The sequence below is a fragment of the Silurus aristotelis genome (assembly GCF_946808225.1).
Source record: "Silurus aristotelis genome assembly, chromosome: 21".
NCBI lineage: Eukaryota > Metazoa > Chordata > Actinopteri > Siluriformes > Siluridae > Silurus > Silurus aristotelis.
In genome coordinates, this window is record NC_139594.1 from 5877154 (window position 1) to 5897062 (window position 19909).

The 19909-nt window shown below is 38.1% G+C and overlaps 2 protein-coding genes across 2 annotated transcripts; one reads left to right on the forward strand and one right to left on the reverse strand.

Moving 5' to 3' along the window:
- Window positions 1-257: 257 nt before the first annotated feature.
- On the forward strand, window positions 258-6759 carry exosc7 (exosome component 7). The gene is made up of 8 exons (XM_083524608.1): window positions 258-402; window positions 615-716; window positions 2651-2745; window positions 2920-3085; window positions 4469-4539; window positions 5033-5156; window positions 6275-6430; window positions 6583-6759. The coding sequence occupies exons 1-8, from the start codon at window positions 346-348 to the stop codon at window positions 6685-6687; spliced, it is 876 nt and encodes a 291-aa protein (XP_083380734.1). The 5' UTR covers window positions 258-345; the 3' UTR covers window positions 6688-6759.
- Window positions 6760-6950: 191 nt separating this feature from the next.
- Window positions 6951-15835, reverse strand: cdcp1b (CUB domain containing protein 1b). The gene is made up of 9 exons (XM_083524396.1): window positions 15607-15835; window positions 12894-13106; window positions 12202-12549; window positions 11582-11947; window positions 11235-11432; window positions 10049-10432; window positions 9617-9970; window positions 9432-9519; window positions 6951-8119 (listed from the first exon to the last, which is right to left on the reverse strand). Exons 1-9 carry the CDS (start codon window positions 15656-15658, stop codon window positions 7567-7569), a joined length of 2556 nt encoding a protein of 851 aa, XP_083380522.1. The 5' UTR covers window positions 15659-15835; the 3' UTR covers window positions 6951-7566.
- Window positions 15836-19909: the final 4074 nt, after the last annotated feature.

Here is a 19909-nt window from a genome sequence, read left to right on the forward strand (position 1 = left end):
TTTTACATTTCTAATATAATTAAAACAACAATACTTGAATATCAAATGCAGACTTTATTGACAATTAGTATTTACACGAATAAACACCATTTGGAGTGAATTTTAACATTAACCTCTCGCATTATTAACTAAATGAAATCCATGCGCTTCAGCGCGTCCCTTAGCTCGGCGCTTTTTGATGACGTTGTTCGGTTCTGGTGGTATGTAAAACAAGTGCATGCAACCTAACCAGGTACACTACATTGCTGTTTGGCTCTATCAGCTCTCGCGCACTACACAGTGCACTACATGTCCTGCAGGCACTTATTTTGGTTTCGGCCTCCGAGCTCGTGGTGCGTTTGAAACATGGCAACCGTGCAAGTGGGTGAAGCGGAGAAAGTGTATATTATGCATGGAGTTCGGGTCAGTAAACACACAATCAAACATTTAACACATCTAACTACACATTTAAGATTATTGTGATTTGAAGGCGAAATGCTATACATCATGTTTAGCATGAATCAGTTTATTTAGGACTGTAATTTTATGATCAACTATGAACTAAATGGTGCTAATTAGACTTGTCCATGCTGTGAGTATTTATATTCCGGTTTGTTTGTTTTGTTTGGGATCAGGATGATTTAAGAGTGGACGGCCGGGGGTGTGAGGACTACAGACATATGGAGATCGAGACGGACGTGGTGTCCAACAGTGATGGATCTGCTAAAGTCAGCCTGGTAAAGCTCTCCTGCTGCTGTTGCTGGTAGTGGTAGTATTAATATTAGGCTTAGTAGTAATCCTGAGGTTGCTCCAGCCCCAGTCAGGTCCCACCATATGAAAATTGTTGACCTTTAAAGAAATAGATGCCGACCCCACAAACATCCCAAACCATCTAGAGACGCACCAGTGCCAATTGGATCCCACTTCATGTGGAGTTTGGACACTGGACCTCCTGGGGTGTTTAAAGGCTCTGGCATGGAGAAACTGGTGTTGGATCTGTGATGATCGCAAATGTTGAGCTATTTTATGAGTTGCTCAGTAGATCCTAGTTTTATAACCACAATGACTGTATAAGACTGTGAAAGATAATTACTTATAATCTTACACTCCAGTGTTCATGTTAGTTCTCACTCTCCAGTGTTCTGTATTGTTTAAAGTCTATAATCACACTCTGGATGTCACCCAAATGAGGATGGGTTCCTCTTTTGAGTCTGGTTCCTCTCAGGGTTTCTTCCTCATAACATCTAAGGGAGTTTTTCCTTGCCACATTCAACACGGCTGCACATCAGGGATAAATACACACCGTTCACCTTAACTCTTAAATTCTGAAAAAGCTGCTTTGAGACAATGTCTGTTGTGAAAAGCACTATAGAAATAAACTTGACTTGTAGTATTAGTCTTACTATTTTTAGTAGTAGTCTTATTCTTAGTAGTAGTAGTAATAGTATTAACATCTGGCTCTGCCAAAATCAGCCTGGTAAAGCTGCTGCTGTTGCTGTTAGTAGTGTTAGTAGTAGTATTGATACTAGTCTTATTTGTAGTGGTACTAGAGGTGGTAATATTAGTACTAGTCTTAGTAATATTAGTAGTAGTAGTAGTGGTGGTATTATCTGGATCTGCTCTAGTCAGCCTGGTAAACCTACTGCTTGTGGTGGGGGTAGTAATAGTAGTAATATTAGTACTAGTTTAAATCATCGTAGTAGGAGTAGCTGGATCTACCAAAGTAGATGGCAGTGCTGCTGGTAGTGATGGTAGTAGAAGTATTAGTATTAGTACTAGTCTTATAATATTAGTAAAAAATTATTTGGATCTGGCAAAGTCAGCCTGGTAAAGCTGGCGATGGTGGTTGTAGTTAGTATTAGTAATTAGCAATTTAAACTTAATAGTGGTGGTACTACAGGTGATGGTAGTAGTAATGGTCTTAGTCTTAGTAACAGTAATATCTGGATATAAAGCTGCTGATTGGGTAGTTCTAATCTTAGTAGTAGTAATAGTAGTATATGGATCTGCCAGTCAGCCTGTTAAAGCGTTCTTGTGGCTGTGATCTACATTTGTTCACACTCAAAAACTCCGAATGCGTTGCTCTGAACAAACACAAGCGTGTGCACAGACACGCACACACACATGCATACATGCTTCATTGCAATCAGTAACAAATTTACATTGACACCATTTGGGCAAATGCCTTTATCCATAGCAATAAACATTTATCTATTTATGGATGAAGATATGTACAGGTTGAATCAGTAGATCACTAGATGTTTGCATGGACACTGGTAACATCTTTTCCTCTGAGGGGAATGTTAGATCACTTATAAGAGGCCCATAAATAAATCATAGTTCAGTGGTTACAACATTGGGATTCTGAGTTTAAATCCCAGCATCACCATGCTGCCACCGCTTGGCCCCCCAGCCTTTATCCTCTAGGATAGGAGGCATTGGCTCTAAGGCCCTTATCCATCAACTGCTCTGTTGTATAAATGACACACTTGTACGACCTTCTAGATTGGTACATCCACCCAATTATGCAAGTGTATGACAACTGATTTAATTCTAGATTTCCTTTTAAACTCGAGCATTTTGTTTGTTTGTTTGAGAGTATTTGTAGATAATAAACTAGGCGTGGTAATGTTTCAGATGAAGTGTCACAATGATTTCTCAATGGTTACAGGGACAGACAGATATTCTTGTGGGAATAAAAGCAGAGATTGGGAAGCCGAAGCCCATGGTGCCAGATGAGGGTTATCTGGAGTTTTTTGTAGACTGGTAAGTAAATATTTAGAATCCACTTGTTTATCTTTTGGCTTTTAAGATGCAGCATAAGTTCAAAATGTCATTAAATGTGTGGAAAATCTGAAAAAAAAATATGATCTGACCAAACTATTATTAGACATTTCTGTGGTATGACGTGTACACTGTTTTTTTCCGCTTCTGTTTCAGCTCAGCAAACGCCACACCGGAGTTCGAGGGTCGCGGGGGTGAGGAGCTAGGAGTGGAGCTGAGTAACAATCTGTATAAAGTCTTTAATAACAAACACAGTCTGGACCTGCGCAGCCTCTGTATCTGCCCCGGAGAACACTGCTGGGTTCTGTACGTGGATGTACTGGTGAGAATTTGCACTTTAGCACTTTATAAAGATCACCCTACATTCTGGATACTCTTAAATTCTCAACATGATATTGACTGAACATCTTTAATAAATATCAAACACTGTTTGGAGGTGTTTATAACTCACAATGTAGGGGAGCGACGTCCGTTTATTGTTTATTAAGCACGTTTACCTGGTCAAGCTCCAGAATCTATTTTTGGAACAATGGGAATGAGATGGGAATATATACTGGATGGGACAGAGAGAGAAGGACAAATCCATGTAGCTAAATATGGTCATAAGGAAATGTGCACAGTAATATTCTCAATCCATCAGCATCTAGGACTATTGTTACTGTGGTTACAGAGGTTTAAAAACAGCATTTATTTATAATAGAGGTCGATCGATAGTGGATTTTACCAATACCGATAGCTAGCTTGGATCGTACTTGCCGATAACTGATTAATCAACCGATTAAAATGGATAAAATGGATTTAAAATGGATACTGGATAAAAAAAAAAAAACACTCCAAGTAAAATAGTACTGAACTTTATTCATACTAAGTAAAAAACTGAATCATGAAAATGTGCTAAATGAAATAAATATGAATATATTCATCAATAAATATAATTCTATAATTAATAAATGTAATATAGCGCTCTCCGTGCAGCACGCAGTCTCAGCACGTGATGTCAGTGATTCGCCTCTAGAGGCCACTCTCATAATGACAACAGTATGGAAGCCAGAAAAATGATCTGTATGGATAGCAGATAGTTCCAGTAATCAACTATTGGTGCTGATTAGTCCGACAAAACCGATTAATCGGTCGACCTCTAATGTATAATGCTGAAATATGCGATCTGAACTACTCCAGCCAATCAGAATTGTGTGTGTCTGTCTATATGTATGTGTACATACACTATATATACACAAGTATTGGGACACCTGACTTTTCCAGCACAAACACAATTGTATACGATGTCTTTGGCGTGGCAGTATTAATTTTCCCTTCCCTTCAACAAGGAAAAACCCAAACCCGTTCCAGCATGACGATGTCCCTGTGCACAAAGCCAGCTCCATGAAGATCTTGACTAGCCTGCTATAGAACTCTGACCCCAACCTTATTGAACACCTTTGGGATGAATTGGACCACTGACTGCACCCCAGGCAGCGTTCCAATTTGTTAACTGATGTTCCTTACTAACAAGTGGAACATCTTCCCAGAAGGGTAGAGATAGAAGGGAAGGTATTCATTAGGGATTAGTATGTTCAGAAAGCACATACAAATCTAAGGGTCAGGTGTCCACAAACATTTGTCCATCTAAAGTATGTATGTATGTTTTACCTGGAGCTGTATCACTGGAATCCTGACGTTTTCATGCCCTTATGTCTGTTCCCAGCTCCTCCAGTGTGATGGAAACCTGTTTGATGCAATGTCCATCGCCATAAAAGCAGCTCTTTTCAATACACGGTATGCAACAACACTATTACATTCCTACAGTCTCTGATCTTACGTGGAACCCGTGGCTGAAAACGCCGATCAGGATTCACACTGTGATCACACTAAACATGATCTTTTGCAAGTATCTAAGTGCAACACTGCACTCACAGTCCTGAAAGAAGTTCAGAAGATAAGTCAGAGCTTTAAGACCTTTAAGAAGGTCTTGATATATGCTCAAGAATATCAGTATGATTATAATGTTTTGTGTACTTGCACAGTCATTCGTTTTATGCTCTCATCTTAATCTCAACTCCACCTCATAAAGGTGCCGACTGAAATATTCGCTCCTGTTTTCACAATATTTACTGACCAAAATGTTGAAATGAAGGAGAAATGGTGTAATATTCACTAAATCAGACAAACCTCTATAATCAAGAGAAGCTGTAGCTTACCTGGTCTTGTGTTCTGAATTAGCATAAAACCACTTAATGAAATGACAAAAATCATGACTTGATTTAAACAGGATACCCAAAGTTCACATATCGGAGGACGAGGAAGGGGGAAAAGAGATCGAGTTGTCTGATGACCCCTATGACTGCATGCGCCTCAACGTGGAAAACGTCCCCTGCATAGTGACCTTGTGTAAGGTACGTACGTAGTACCGCTTCCTGCTTCAGCCATTTATTTGTTCTACATCGTCCATATCCTGGACTACCTTCACTCCTATATGGTGTAGTGTATTCTAGAAGTGCGGCGATACACTCTGGCCATGAGATCATTCAGTTCGATTCTTAGAACTAAATTTAAATGATCCACTTTGAGATAATGATCCATGAAAACATAATGAGCACATTAGTGCCTGGAGGATGTTTTTAATTTAAATCAGAGCTCCAAATTTGGTATAAAAAAAAAAATTCTAATTTGCATGCCACGCTGCATCCTTACACCCTTAGTCTTGCTGTTTATTTAACACCAGAAGATCCAAGTCGATTTTCCAGATGTTCAGTCTAAATTCTTTTACAGGAAGTGCTTTAGGAAGGGAAAAAAACACGGTTCCAAAGGGCAAAGTTACACTTGTATGGCAAGTCTCTGAAGTTGATTAACGGAACAAGCGGAAGTTGTTTAGTTGGCGATTTTTCGGGCTTTCGGTCCGCTGTCATTACAAGAACGGCCTCTAGGGGTAAATCACTGAAACACTGAGTTTGTATTTACACGCGAGACTGCACGCCATACGGAGAGCGCTATAGAATATGTAATATTCATAATTTATTTATTATATAATTACATTTATTTATTAATATATTTAAATTTTTCATTTTCCATGATTTATTAGTGTTTATGTTTGTAATAAAATTCACTACTATTTTATATGGAGTGTTCTGTTTCAACTTATTTTGAATATATATTTTTAATTTTTTTTTATCTAGTATCCATTTTTAAAACGATTATTAGCAAGTACGATCCATCCTAACTCTCTGTATAGGTAAAATCCACCATCGCTTGACCTCTGAACACTATAATAAATGTTATTATCCATAGAGATCAGTGTTGATCTTGTATTTTGTCACAGTGGTTATATAATGTTAAGAAAATGGGCCATTTCAACATAATTAGGTTACAAATGTAATTTACAATGCTGTTAAAACGTGGTTTCAGCACACAAAAGCTACAAGTAAAATCAAGTTTGGTTTAGCAAAAAAGAAAGTGATGCAAAGGGAAAGACCTGAAACTTTTGAACTGGTGTCTATGTGCTTGTATGCAACAGATCGGCCACAGGCACGTAGTGGATGCGACCTTGCTGGAGAAAGCCTGCTCAGTCGCCAGTCTGTTGATTTCAGTCACCCACAAAGGAACAGTAACTTGTGTCCGGAAGCTTGGAGGAGGCAGTCTGGACCCAGACAGTATCTTTGAAATGACAGAGGTAAGCAGATTAAAAGAAATGAACTTGAAGATCTAAAATAGTTTTTTAGTGTCATTTATGTTTTATATTTTATCTCTAATCCTGGAAATGGATATACAGTTTGGTAAAGCATTGGAATTGAGTCTGATTACTTCTGGTGTGTGTGTGATTAGACAGGAAAGCGAGTGGGGAAGATGGTTCATGCACCACTGATGGAGCTGCTGCAAAAAGAAGAGAGTCTTGGTAGAGAGAGAACAAAAGTGGGCTTCCTGGCATAGCATTTCACTCTTTTCCACCTGTATTTTTTTCTTTCTATTTTCAAAACTCAAATAAATATTTTCATTTTTAAATGGTGGAACCGTTTTCTTCAGCACCTCCACAGAACATCAGTCTACTCTTCTGCTTAATGTCCACTGATGAAGGAAACACTGCCTGTGTGTTTTTGTTTCAAACAGAGATTCATTACACAGTTTCACTGCTGATCTTCCATCATCTTTTCTGCAGAGCGTACACTGTGATGAAGTGAAATTTGACCCAAGGGTTTCAAGAATTTAAAATTTATTTTAAAAAAAGTGAACAGTAACTAAAACCAAAATATTTCTAACAGAAATCTGCAAATCCAAATGATTCGATATTCTTCAGATGAAGTCTGGCAACGATTAAGAACACACGTGGCAAATAAGCTATTGCATTAAAAAAAAAAAAAGAAATTCCAGATTCAAAGTTTCATTTGAGGTCAATATAACTTCTGAAACTTTCCAAGTTTCTCATTCCCTTTACCATGAACAGAATCTATGAATAACCAGGTAAAGAATCCAACTTTTCGAGTCAGTAGATGGGATTTGGGAATAAAGCTATATAGACAAACAACTAAAACACTTGAGTTTTACAGAAGCAGCATGTTCTGCTTCGTTTCTCTGTAAAACATCCATCAAACCATGTATATAGAGAACATGGCGTGGGTGTATCGTAATGGTGCTGTTGATCAGTATAGACATGCTAATGCGGCTTGCTTTTATGACCTTCATGCGCCCCTGAGCAGCAGGACAGCCCGCTTTCATAGCTTCCCATGAGAAATCAAATGCACCACCTGACCTTAGATCAGAACATTCCACCTTGGTGTGACAGGGTTCATTTTCTCCACCATGAAATAAATCCTACATAGCCTCCTCATATGTGGCCCCATATTCTGGATCAGCCAGCTCAGACTCTGACCAAGAATTATCATCAGGCTCTGCCAAAAACACCGGTTCTGCAGCCGAGCGGTTCATCTGATTTGGATCACCCAGGGTTTTGAATGTATACAGTGTGTTATCCACCATCCTGCGGTCCTCATAATCCATGGAGTCCAAACGACCCAGTGGAGTGCGAGGCCTGGATGGAATAAAAGTTTCAGATGGAGCCAGGAAAGGATGGTACGTATCTTTGTCAGGTCCTCGCTCCACAGTCGGGTCATATAGAGTATCCTTAATCGTCTTGTCCACGGGGCCAGAAAATGCTTTATAGCCGTCTACTTGATGGCCGTTGAAATGGCCGGGACCGCTCAGGTCCTGCTGCAGAAGGTGGCCATACACCATGGTATCATCGATAGAAGTGTACACGTGGGAATCGTTGTCAGCTCGTGTTTTTGGGAACAAGACGTCGCCAGGTAGAGAAACGTTTCCTTTGGGAATGTAGATAGAGGACCTGTTGATTTGCCGCTTCTTTTTCCTGGAGATAAAAACCAGTATTTGGGTTTTAAATTAAAGGTGCACTAAGAGGTTTGAGATAATCAATCGTGTACAGAGAAAAACAGATTTAGTCTCTCTACAGCTTAATATACACAATTTTAAAGGCTTCACTTATAAATCGTTCATTGGGGGCATTTACACAATAATTGGTATTCGTGAAATCCCATACATTCAGATAAACATTAATATCCTACTCATGCTCCTCACTTGGTGTAGATCTACAGATAGGAAGGCTTCAGTTCATTTAACTTTAAATCGGTCACCAAGATGCTTTGTTTAAAATAAAAATAAAAAATTATGTGTACTGTACTTATTTATTTTAGTTGTCTGAAATTCACCCTTGTGTGGGTTTTGTGTCACCAAATGCAAATCAACATATGTGCAGGTGTAAGAAGATAAATATTTTCAACTAGTGATGGTAAGATTCACCGAGTCACCTCAGTGCATCGGCATAAAAGCTAACGATGTGATGCAAAGTAAGTGATAAAAAAAAAAAAAAAAAAAAAGTGTATCGGATACAAGCTGGCATTTGTATCGTGATGCATCGTTTTTAACATATTTGCATCGATAAAACAGATTTATTCATATATAAATGTGACTAAAATTTGATATGTAGATTGATTTCTCCTCGCTGAACTGTTTCTCGAGCACGTTTCTCAGCACCATCGCTGCTACGTGAATATGTATTACAACACAACAGAGCCGGAGGCCTGAGATTCACATAGAATACAGATTAACATGGCAGAGGTAGAGCTGTATCTTGGTTTTATTAAAGGTCTGGTTTTATTTATTTTTTTGCACTACAAATGCCTGTCTGTGAAAGGGCCTTAAGTAATTGTATGATTTGCTTTGTGTCTAAATCAAAGCAATAAAAGTGAATGAACTATCTGTATCATATTGAACTGCATAGCATTATATTTTTTCTATTAAATCGTATTGCATTAATACGCATCGTGTTGAATCGAAAGGAAATCAGAAAGCACTGCATTGTAATGGGGCGAATTGTATCTCATCCGTAGCTGCTTCATACGTATCGTATCGTAGGCTATGCATTGAGATGCGAATTACATCAGCCTCAGTTATGGAGATGCCCATCCCAATTTCCAACACTTTTTTGAAACCTTTCAAAAATATTTTGTTCTATTTGGCCTACACAAACACTTCTATACAACTTGATAAATGAAACCTAATAATGAGTTACATATATCAATATTGTAAACCTATACACCATATAAACATACACACCATTAGAATCCATCATATTATTGTATGGAACAAAAGCTATGCATTACCTTACTGACACACAAACAACAACAAGAATGATGATCAAGAGTGCCAACAGTGCTCCAACCACCCCCAAAATGATGCTCAGCAGTTTGCCTACAAGATACATAAGCAGTGTTGATTAAGTGTCCATCCACTGTTCAATCACTAAATCTCTCAACATGACAAGAACATTTTAACTACAAAGACTTACTGGGCTTCTTCTGCAGAGAGATCTTGCTCAGAATGGCAAATATGCCTTTCTCAGGTTCACAGTTGGACATATTGAGGTAAAAACTTTTCAAAATGTTGTGCTCAAGACCTAACTTTTCATCCTCCCTGAAGCCTACTTCCAGATCTGAGCCTAGCTCCTGAATATGGACTTCAGCGTGATTCTTTAGGCATTCTGGAAAAGTGACGTTACTGAAGAGCAGCTGAGCACTGTAATCCTCAGGAACATTTACAATATATGATAAGGTGGAGTCTGGCTTCATTTCCCCAGGCCAGTTGGGTGTCATAATGAGTGCAGGGGTGGAGATACGTGGATAGACAGTGTAGATCAAGGTCTCTGAGGAAAAAAATGAGGTGTTAGACTGTGATTTATAGAAAGAAAATCATACCAAGTAATCAGTGCGCTCAAACCTACCGTCGATCTCTGAATTAAAGGATGCATTTAGAAGAGGTGCAATCACTTGTCTCAGGTCCTTATTCCCATCTGCACTGGTAGTAACTGTGATGCTGGAGGAGATCTGAATCCTCTGAATGATGCCTTTGCCAGCAGAGCAGAAATCGCCAATGCTGAAGTTATTGGCTGCAGAGACCTGTGCAGACAGCAGCTGATCACACACCTGATCTCCAGGCACTGACTGATACAGGCTGCCCTGAGGTGCACTCAGCTCCACACTGCCCCGCTCGGGAACGTTCAAGACCCAGGTGACCTGGCTAAGTGAAGGCGGCAGGCAGGAGTCTACCAACGGTATAGTAAGGAGAGTCCCAGCTACTGAAGGACAAGAGGCCAAATTCTGGCACTCTGAAAGATTGAGAGAGGGAAAAGGATCAGTGCAAAGCAAGATCAAATCCATATTTAATACAAACACTGCATGTCACTGCACTTAGGCCCAATTTTGGCATTTCTTTCATTAAATGACTGACCTTGAGGACTTCAACTGTTGCAAACAGCTTTACACCCAATTCTCATTGAACAGTGGATTATTTCAACACGAAATAAAGCTAATGATTTACTAAATACTCTAATGTTTAAAATCATAAGCTTATAAGCTCATGTTTAATTAACTTTATGAATTTATAGTATACAGTTAAAGGGAAGAATTTATAATCTGATTATCTGGTGGCAACCAGATTTTGAGTCTGGTTCCTCTCAAGGCTTTTTCCCTCATACTGTTTCTCTGGGAGCTCATTAGGGATAAACTTATTTATTTACACTTCATATTTGGAGTTCATTTATTTCTGTGAAGTTGCTTTGTGACAATGTCCATTGTAATCAAAATATTTTAACTAAAGGAAATTGAATCAAAACGTGTCCTAATTTTATCTTCGGTCGGTCTGTATGTCTGCACCAAAACTAATGCATAACACCAATTATCCATGGTCAATTATGCATGGTCAATTATGCATGGTCAAATGGGCCAAAACTCCTTATTAATATTTAAACCATTTCAGATAAATTAATTTAAAAAATAAACTCGCCGTGTGTGACAGACTTTAAAAACTTTAAAATCTGCATTTTCCGGTTTGATTATCACCACTACTGACTGCCAAAACACAAACGTTTACTCACTGCTGAAACTAAATAAGAGGTTACTAAAGGTTACCAATGGTCTTGGTGGCTGTGAGAATGAGATCGTCCTTCAGGCAGTCCAAAAAGGACAGGCTGACTTTGGAGCCGGCTGGCACAACAATCTTCTCCTTCACTACTTTATCCATACCAATCTCACAGAGTTCAGCCTGATTCTTCTTCTCGATTTGAAGGCTCAGGCCTTTATCATTCTGTAGATCCACTGAACACAAATCTGAACAGGACAAAAATGACACGAATGAGGAATCTTTACCATGCTCACTGTACTTAATAACTCATAAAATAACCTGGACATAGACATGAATTTTGACCAATGAAATCAACTTTAACAAGCAATTGAGGAGAAAAAAATTATTTCCCAACCTGGAATTCCACCCCTAAACACAGAGACCCTGAAGTTGAGTAAGAGCCCACTATCACTCGAACCCCCAGCAGTTTTGCCATCACAATTTGTCAGAGACAAGCTGAAGTTTCCATTATAATTAGCAGGCTGCTCATCAGTCGGTGTTTTTTCCACTGGAGCCATGTTGGCCTGCTGGTATATCACTTTAACTGGTTTGCCTTGGCACTCTGGCTTGTTGTATTTCACAAAATCAACAGTGAAGTTATGCCTGGGTGGTACAACAAAGTTCCACATCACTGTATACGCAAAAGGGAAGCCACCGGCACTGAAGAAGTCTGTGTTTGAGATGCCACGAGGTAGGACGGCATCTACAGCGAACACTGAACCTACAGGAAAGACATTGACATGTTATAATTATATTGATAACATATATGATTTGTTTTATTCATTTAGTCTTTATCTGTTGTATATGGTGAGAACTACTTTGTAAATGTCATTAGAAAAATGTAGAAATGTGTGAATGAACATTAGCATATAAGGACAATTGGATCATTACTAAAGTGTTTAATTATAAACAAAGTTCCTGGGATATAGTTAGTTAGTAATTGAGGGACTAAATGAGTGTTTTGTTGTTCCTTACCGACAACCTCTGAGTATTTGAAGGAGAATGGGCTCAGGATTGTTTCTTTGGGAACCTCCAGAGTTAAGCGCCATTTCCAAAGAATCTGGATGCGAGTGATTGTGCCATTTTTACAGAATTTGCCAAGGTTCATGGGTCCTGCCCGTAAGTACATTAGGATTGAGTATGTGTGATTGTCCGGACATTGTTCTGATGACTGGATCTGTCTCATTCCTGAACCTGGAAACTCCAGCTGAAATGACCTGGTGGATGATTTGAATCTTAGGTCCCATGTAAAAACTCTTTTGAAATCTTGGAAGAAGGACCAGTCGGCTTGTATGGGACCATAGTTGCAGCTCGTTGAACAGTCTAAGATGCAGAAAACAGCCATTGTTGATGAAATAATTAAGATAATGAAGAAATAATGACAAATATAAGAAACAGGGCCTTTGACAATGGGACATCTGGCATAAGGTCTAAAGTTGAAATGTGTGATAAATGTGCATGTGTGATAAATGGAAATCCACCATTTATCACACATGCAGCTGTTCATAATGGACGCCTACACATTTGAAAATGTTCTGCTCACCAGCAGACAACTTTTTTATGGTAAACAACTTTTTCTCTCTCTTTAGTGGCTGCTTTTTAGACAGTTTAAACTTTGTGAAAAGATCCAACTAGTCCCACTAGTAAACTCCCTTGTTGCCACTTACCAAAGTCCCTATTAATCTCGATAGTGAAGATGTCTTGAGGTCTGCTGCAGTTGAAGGACACCTGAAGGGTTTGAAGTTGATTAATGTCAGCTCGTAAATTACAAGCCTGTGCGGAGCCTTCACCTACACATACAAAACAGTCAGGGCCCTCTGTCGGTCTGCTTATGGTCACCTTCGTGTAAGGTCCAGTGGTTACAGTTACTGCGTTTGCCTCTGAAAGAACAAACAAGGATGAAATGTATAGAGTGAACAACACTGCTGATTAGATGATCGTTTCATTAACAAAATTCTCCACACACACACACACACACACACACACACACACACACACACACACACACACACACACATACACATACACATACACATACACATACACACACATACACACACATACACACACGAGTAATATAAAAATGAGCTTAAGCCATTGCTGGAACTTCTCACAAGTCTAGGCTTGAGAGATATCGATTGTGCAAATATTGCATCATTGTGATGGCACACATCTAGACATTCAAAGTGAAAAGAAAATTGAAAAACAAAGTGAAAAGATTAATACAGATTAAGAGCACTATATATAGTTCCCTTAGTGCCACCAAAACTGCCTCAATGCAGTGAAGCATAGACTCCACAATATCTTTGAAGGTGTGTTATTTTAAGATCTAGGTATGATCCTTTAAGGTCGGGCCTCTATGGATTGGACTCAATCGTATTGGGATCTGGGGGAATTTGAAGACCAGGTGAACACATTGAACTCTTGGTCATGTCATTCAAACCATTCCTGAACAATTATTGCAGTGTGCCAGGTTGCTTTATCCAGCTAAAAAAGGCCACAGATATTAAAAAACACAGTTGCCATGAGGTGTATTATGTTGTTTATGTTGTTCTATGTAGCACCATGATCCTGAAAGAACACCCATTTTACTGTCTGTCCCAACTGTGGAACATTAACCTGAATGCCAGGAACCAAAGTTTCCCAGCAGAACATTGCCATGAGCATCATATTGCTTCAAACCGCCTTGCCTTTTTCCCCATAGTTCATCTTGGTGCCATGTCTTTCCTAGAAAATTGATGCCCTCCCCATTATGTCATCAGACCAAGCCACCTTCTTTGCATCTGTGGGCAAACATTCTGGTCCATTAAGTCACCACATCCTCTTAACACATCAGTTCCAGTTACTACAGCACACATTCAGAGTCTTGTGGAGTTAATGCTATATGCTATGTGTATAAATACATATTTACACATTGTATAACACCACATAAGCATTTTAATCACTGACTGAAACCAGATCCAGACATTTAAAAATACACTATATTTCATATGTTAAAACTGAAAATGCATAATTGGTTGTTTATTTAATAATCCTAAATCCAAATATCTCCAAATGAATCTTCAGATAAGTTCCCAATCATAAAATAAACATGAAACGGCAAACAAACCAGACCTTAGATCCATTTATACTACAATAACTGTGTTTGTATTGGGCCAAACCGTAAAGAAGACTTGACATTCAATAGTACAACTTTGTGTTGTTCATGCACAATCGCCGTTACGGGCATTCCGGTCTGACAACTTTTGTGACACGGGATTACCACATACACACGTGAATCTCGAAACATCATCGGAAAACATTCAAGCAGGGAGCTTTGTTGTATACATAACACACTTATGTCATTGTTTGTTTATGCATTTAGATAGTACATCTGCCTTGTACCTACAATATTGTTGTTGTTTTGTTTTTTATAAGCAAGACCTGCCAGATAGATAGTGCACAAACTTGTACAGCACCTGTAGGTTTGCACTCTTTTTCAATGAGTCTGTATTTTAAAGGGAAAGTATAGAAGCACTGTTGTCTTTTATTTTAAACATTGTGTATTCAGTGATAGGACTTTTGTTTTAGATGCACACCTACCTTATACTGCACCTTGTGGCTGTGCAGTAAGAGAACACATCTCTGTTCATATTTAATGAGTGTTTCATTTCCCTGGCTGTTTTTTTATATATATATATATATATATATATATATATATATATATATATATATATATATATATATATATATATCGATCGATTGATCGATCGATCGATAGATAGATCTGAGATTCATTACTATGTGTTTATCACTTGAACCACTATAAAAACACCACTACTACTACAGTGAACATTTTTGAATGATCCACTGGCATGCTCAAAGAACAATGCATGAAAGTCTTAGCAGATTTGTCCAGATAAAGCTGATTGCAGATCATTTTGATTGCATTTGATGGTAGCATCTTTTCTCCAAACACCATAATCAGAACTGTATAACAGAAGGAGAATCAGTTTGAAGACCCCATGCAATGTGCTGGAAAAGCTGCAAGAAACTATTAAGAAGAACATTTATTGCTGCATTTTTGACAAATCTAAATGTGGAATTTTTACAGATTTATACATTTATATTATATATGGGTGAAGAAAGTTCATATTGAAGGGGGGGTTTCTACAAACGTTGCGAGCACCCCAAACCTGTGGAGGAGGTGGAGGTGATAATGAAGAAGAAGAAGAAAAAAAAGGAGAAGGAGAAGAAGAAACCACATATAAACATTCTATAGCTAATTTAAATTTAAATACCTATAAGCTTTTACAGATAAGAATTCAACTCCAAGCTCAAACTGAAACGAGCCATAGGTTGGACTGGGAATTACTTATAGCTTGTGTTTGTTTGACTCACCTGAAACACTTGCAGTCAGAACCAGGAGCAGTCCAAAAACCAGCCAACTCATTTTGTTTCCACAAAGAAACACTATTCCACTTGTAATCACGACTTCTCCTCTCTCATATTGGTTTGAAAGCACGTTATTGTAATTCGGTATTCAGTGGCCCTTGTCGTTAAGGTTGTAAGCAGGGCACTTCCGGGTTCCTCACCTGGCTGGGCGTGGCTCAGGTACCTGCCCAAACTTGACATATACGGACGAGTTGAAGCGCAAAAGTGAGACTCTGTGACACGTGACAGCCACCGCCCTATTGCAAACCACGCACAAGTAATCGTGTCAAAACATAAATAAATCAAATCTATATCAGTTGTAAAGTATTCAGAGTCTATGGGATGTTTTGATGTAGACTGGGGGATGATTATGATGTGATTATTATATTTTACTGTGTGGTGCTTGTTGATTGATTTGTACTGCATTTAACGTATTCAGTTTTTACACTTGGATTTTTTCATTGTCTCCACACGCCCGAGTGAACACATTCCTCTAAAGGGAAAAAAGAACCATCGTGGGTGTACAAGAAAATCAAAAACACCAAGTGACAACTAAATGAATGTAAAACTACCAATGAACGCGTTTTTCCCGTTTTGCATGATTTTATCTATTGCTATATTGGACTGACTCGTAATTTCACACTAAAGAAACCTAAGAAAACCCTTTCAACTTCTACTTGGAATTCCTACTTGAGAACTCGGTACAGTTCAGGAGTCTCGAAACCACCCGAGTTCAGCAAGGGACGTCATTCAACATGGCCGCCCCCTCCAGCATTTGAACAACAACAACACACATTTCAAGATTCAAGTTTTATTTGTCATATGTTCAGATGTCAGTGCGACGGTGTGTTAGGGCCAGTATGGGATAAAAAAAACTGGAAGGGCAGGGGCAGGGAATTTCCGAGAAAAAAATCAAAACTTTCGAGTTTAAATCTCGAAATTATCCAGTTTAAAACTTGGAAATGCATATAATACGACGGTGTATCACTGCCAATATCAGATTGTAAAAAAAATAACTGAAGGGGGTGGGGATTTCCGAGTTTAAAACTTGGGAGTTTCAAGTTGTAAGTCAAAAATTCCAATTTTAAACTTAGAATAAGAAAACAACCCAAATTAACTCGAAAAAAAAAAAAAAAATCCGATATAGTGATCTTGTGATTCCGAGCTAAAATTAAGTATTTCCTTGTTTCAGTTTGAATACAATTTTAATTATATTAGTTTTTCTCTCGAACATTTCGAGTTGTTAACTCGAAAGTTTTTAGTTTTACTTTTCTTTTTAGTTCTTGACTCTTTCTAGGATAGTTCAGTTGGTGTGTAAAGGGGTAAAATTGACCTTCTGTACCCTTCTGAAGTACACTATCATTTATTTGGTTTTGCTGATGTTGTGGCAGAGGTTGCTATCACTGCACCATTGTGATAGTGCTCTTATCTCATCTTTGTAGGCCATCTCATCTCCATCAGTTATAAGGCCCAAGATGGAGGTGTCATCTACAAACTAAAGATGATGTTGGAACTGTGCTGGGCAACACAATCGTGTTTAAACAGGGAGAACAGGAGGGGACTTAAGACCCAACCCTGGTGCTCCAGTGCTCAGAGTCAGAGTGGAGGAGTATCGGTAGTTATTCCCAATTCTGACCACGTCCAAAAGTCAAAAAAACAATTAAATAGTGAGTCAATCCTAATTCTTTCAGTTTTGAAATGAGCTTATGTGAGATGATAATGTTAAAGACAAAGCTGTATTTGATGAACAGCATTCTGAGTATTTTTCTTGACCAGGTGTGTGAGAGCCTCGTGTATCACTAAAGTGATGGCGTCCTCTGTCGATCTGTTTTTCCTGTATGCAAATTGGAGAGGGTCAATGGTGGCTGGGAAGGAGGAACACAACACAACGATTTCATTATAGTAATAGTCCTGGATTAAACCGCATTTAGACACAATCATTTGTTAAATCTTTAACCGTGACTCCAAAGTTCAGTGTTTTGACAATTAAAATATTCACCGTTTATTCATCAAAGTTAGCTTGGTCCAAAGGGATCAAAAGGCTGCTTTCGTGGCATGACAAATATTAACGTTTTGGGTTTAGTTTAGTTATAGCCTTATAAAACAGACAAGTAATTGAAAAAATTAAGAAATCAAGATTTTAAAAAAATTAATAAAAAACGTGCATATGTTCAACAATGCAGTAGTGATTATTTAATAACATTTTTAAAAAGCCATATTGATTATGCATATAGCATCCTCAGAATGAGATGGGGCTTTTTCAGCAATTTGAGCTACAGGAGCTCGTCTGTTGGATCGGACAACATGGACCAGCCTTCACTCCCCACGTGCGTTAGTGAGCCTTGGCCACCCACGAACCTGTCGCCGGCTCACCACTTCCTTTCTTGGACCACTTTTGATAGATCCTGACCACTGCAGACCAGGAACAGCCCACATGAGCTGCATTTTTAAAGATGCTCTGACCCAGTCGTCTAGCCATCACAATTTGGCTCTTGTCAAACTCGCTAAAATCCTTAAGCCATCAGCTTTGAGGACCAAATGTTCACTTGCTGCCACCCACTAACAGTGAAGAGATAATCAGTGTTAGTCACTTCACCAGTTATAATGTCATGTTATGCCTAGTCGGTATATACTGTATACACACATATTCTGTGTTGCTAGTGTGCAGCTCCCCCAGTAGGTAGAGCAGTTTATTGAGATGAAAGGCAGTTCAAATTCTTTCTCTCTCTCTCTCTCTCTCTCTCTCTCTCTCTCTCTCTCTCTCTCTCTCTCTCTCTCTCTCTCTCCCCTCCACACACACTTCCATGATGTTACACAGTTAATGTAGTCTTGTTTAAACCCAGGAAACATATTATTTTTTATTACAGCATTTTCCTGTATGCCTTTAACATTCACATGTACTGCGAACATGATGGAAAATTTTGCGTACATATTGAATCAGTTTCCTGATTCTCTAGAAAAAAACAGCAAACTTGCAAATTACAGCTCTTCCACAGCATTTCCAATGAATCTTTCGAAATGTCGTGCGTACCTGCCTGGACAGTAAAAAAAAAAAAAATATATATATATATATATATATATATATATATATATATATATATATATATATATATATATATATATATATATATATATATATATATATATATAGTACATAAGAACTATAGAGACTTGTGTGTTTGTTAGTTATAACAGGGCCAACACATTCAATTTAGTAAATTAAATAATTTATATTAATGAACTCAAAAACATTAATAATATTGATTGTGTTATGTGTACAAAATAATTTAATGATGTAAATATTTATTAGCATGTTAGTTCATTCATTTATTCATTCATTTTCTCCCGCTTATCCGCAATTCGGGTCGCGGGGGCAGCAGTCTAAGCAGGCCCCCGCCTTCGACTGCTGCCCAATCCTCACAGCACCGTCCCTTACGGTCCATCCTGCAGGTGGTGAGCCCACGGGAAAGCATGCTAGTTCTGTTTGTAAAATAAACCCAATATTTTTTTGCTTCAATTTCACTAAATTTGTTTGCGTGTGCTTTTTGCAGTTACGCTTTCTGAATGGTTTACTTTAAAGAAGCTCAATTTTTTAATTCTAACTCAATTATTTAAAAATGATTTAAAATTCTAACTCAAATTTAAAAAGTTGTTGAATTTAGTTAACAACATTGTAATCCGTATTATTTAAAATATAATAATAATAATTGTCATTATCAAAATTAATGACAGAACTCAGCAATCACAATTTAGAGCTCTTTCTATAAACCTAACGCTAACAATGACATGCATGAATGCGAGATAAAGTATAGCAAAAAGATGTTATTTACAAACAGGACAAAGAAGTGACATATGTATTTGTAGTTTGTATAGTATATGTATTTGTATACATAGGTATAGTTTATGTATTCTTTAGCTGTACACAAAGTGGAAGACAAGTACCAGTGAAAATAAATCCCTGTCTTTCTGTTTTACAGCAGATTCACCAAACATAACTTTAAGTGAATTTTTATTGTTAATACTGTTAAAAGGTACCATGTGGATAAATAATTGGATGAATAGCTAGTAGTAAGTCAGAGTATGTAAAGAATAAATCTGGTGTAGACTATTTATAAACCTCATACTTAATGAAGTTCATAAATAGTCTACATGAAGTGTATAAAGGTCACTGGTTTCATGGCTACTCTGTAGGTCACTGGGTTAAACCAATAGGAAGTAAGATTGCCAAAAATGGTGAGATCCCCCATGTGTAAATGAGAAAATGATTTAC

Bases quoted from the DNA above. Each gene is read 5' to 3' on its own strand.
- exosc7 (XM_083524608.1), top strand. From the start codon at position 346: ATGGCAACCGTGCAAGTGGGTGAAGCGGAGAAAGTGTATATTATGCAT. The intron at 3,086-4,468 runs GTGAGAATTTGC...GTCTGTTCCCAG, and splicing joins TTCTGTACGTGGATGTACTG to CTCCTCCAGTGTGATGGAAA. The intron at 4,540-5,032 runs GTATGCAACAAC...TGATTTAAACAG, and splicing joins GCAGCTCTTTTCAATACACG to GATACCCAAAGTTCACATAT.
- cdcp1b (XM_083524396.1), bottom strand. From the start codon at position 15,658: ATGAGTTGGCTGGTTTTTGGACTGCTCCTGGTTCTGACTGCAAGTGTT. The intron at 13,107-15,606 runs GTGAGTCAAACA...TTGTTCTTTCAG, and splicing joins TCTGACTGCAAGTGTTTCAG to AGGCAAACGCAGTAACTGTA. The intron at 11,433-11,581 runs GTTGGGAAATAA...TGTCCTGTTCAG, and splicing joins GTTTAGGGGTGGAATTCCAG to ATTTGTGTTCAGTGGATCTA.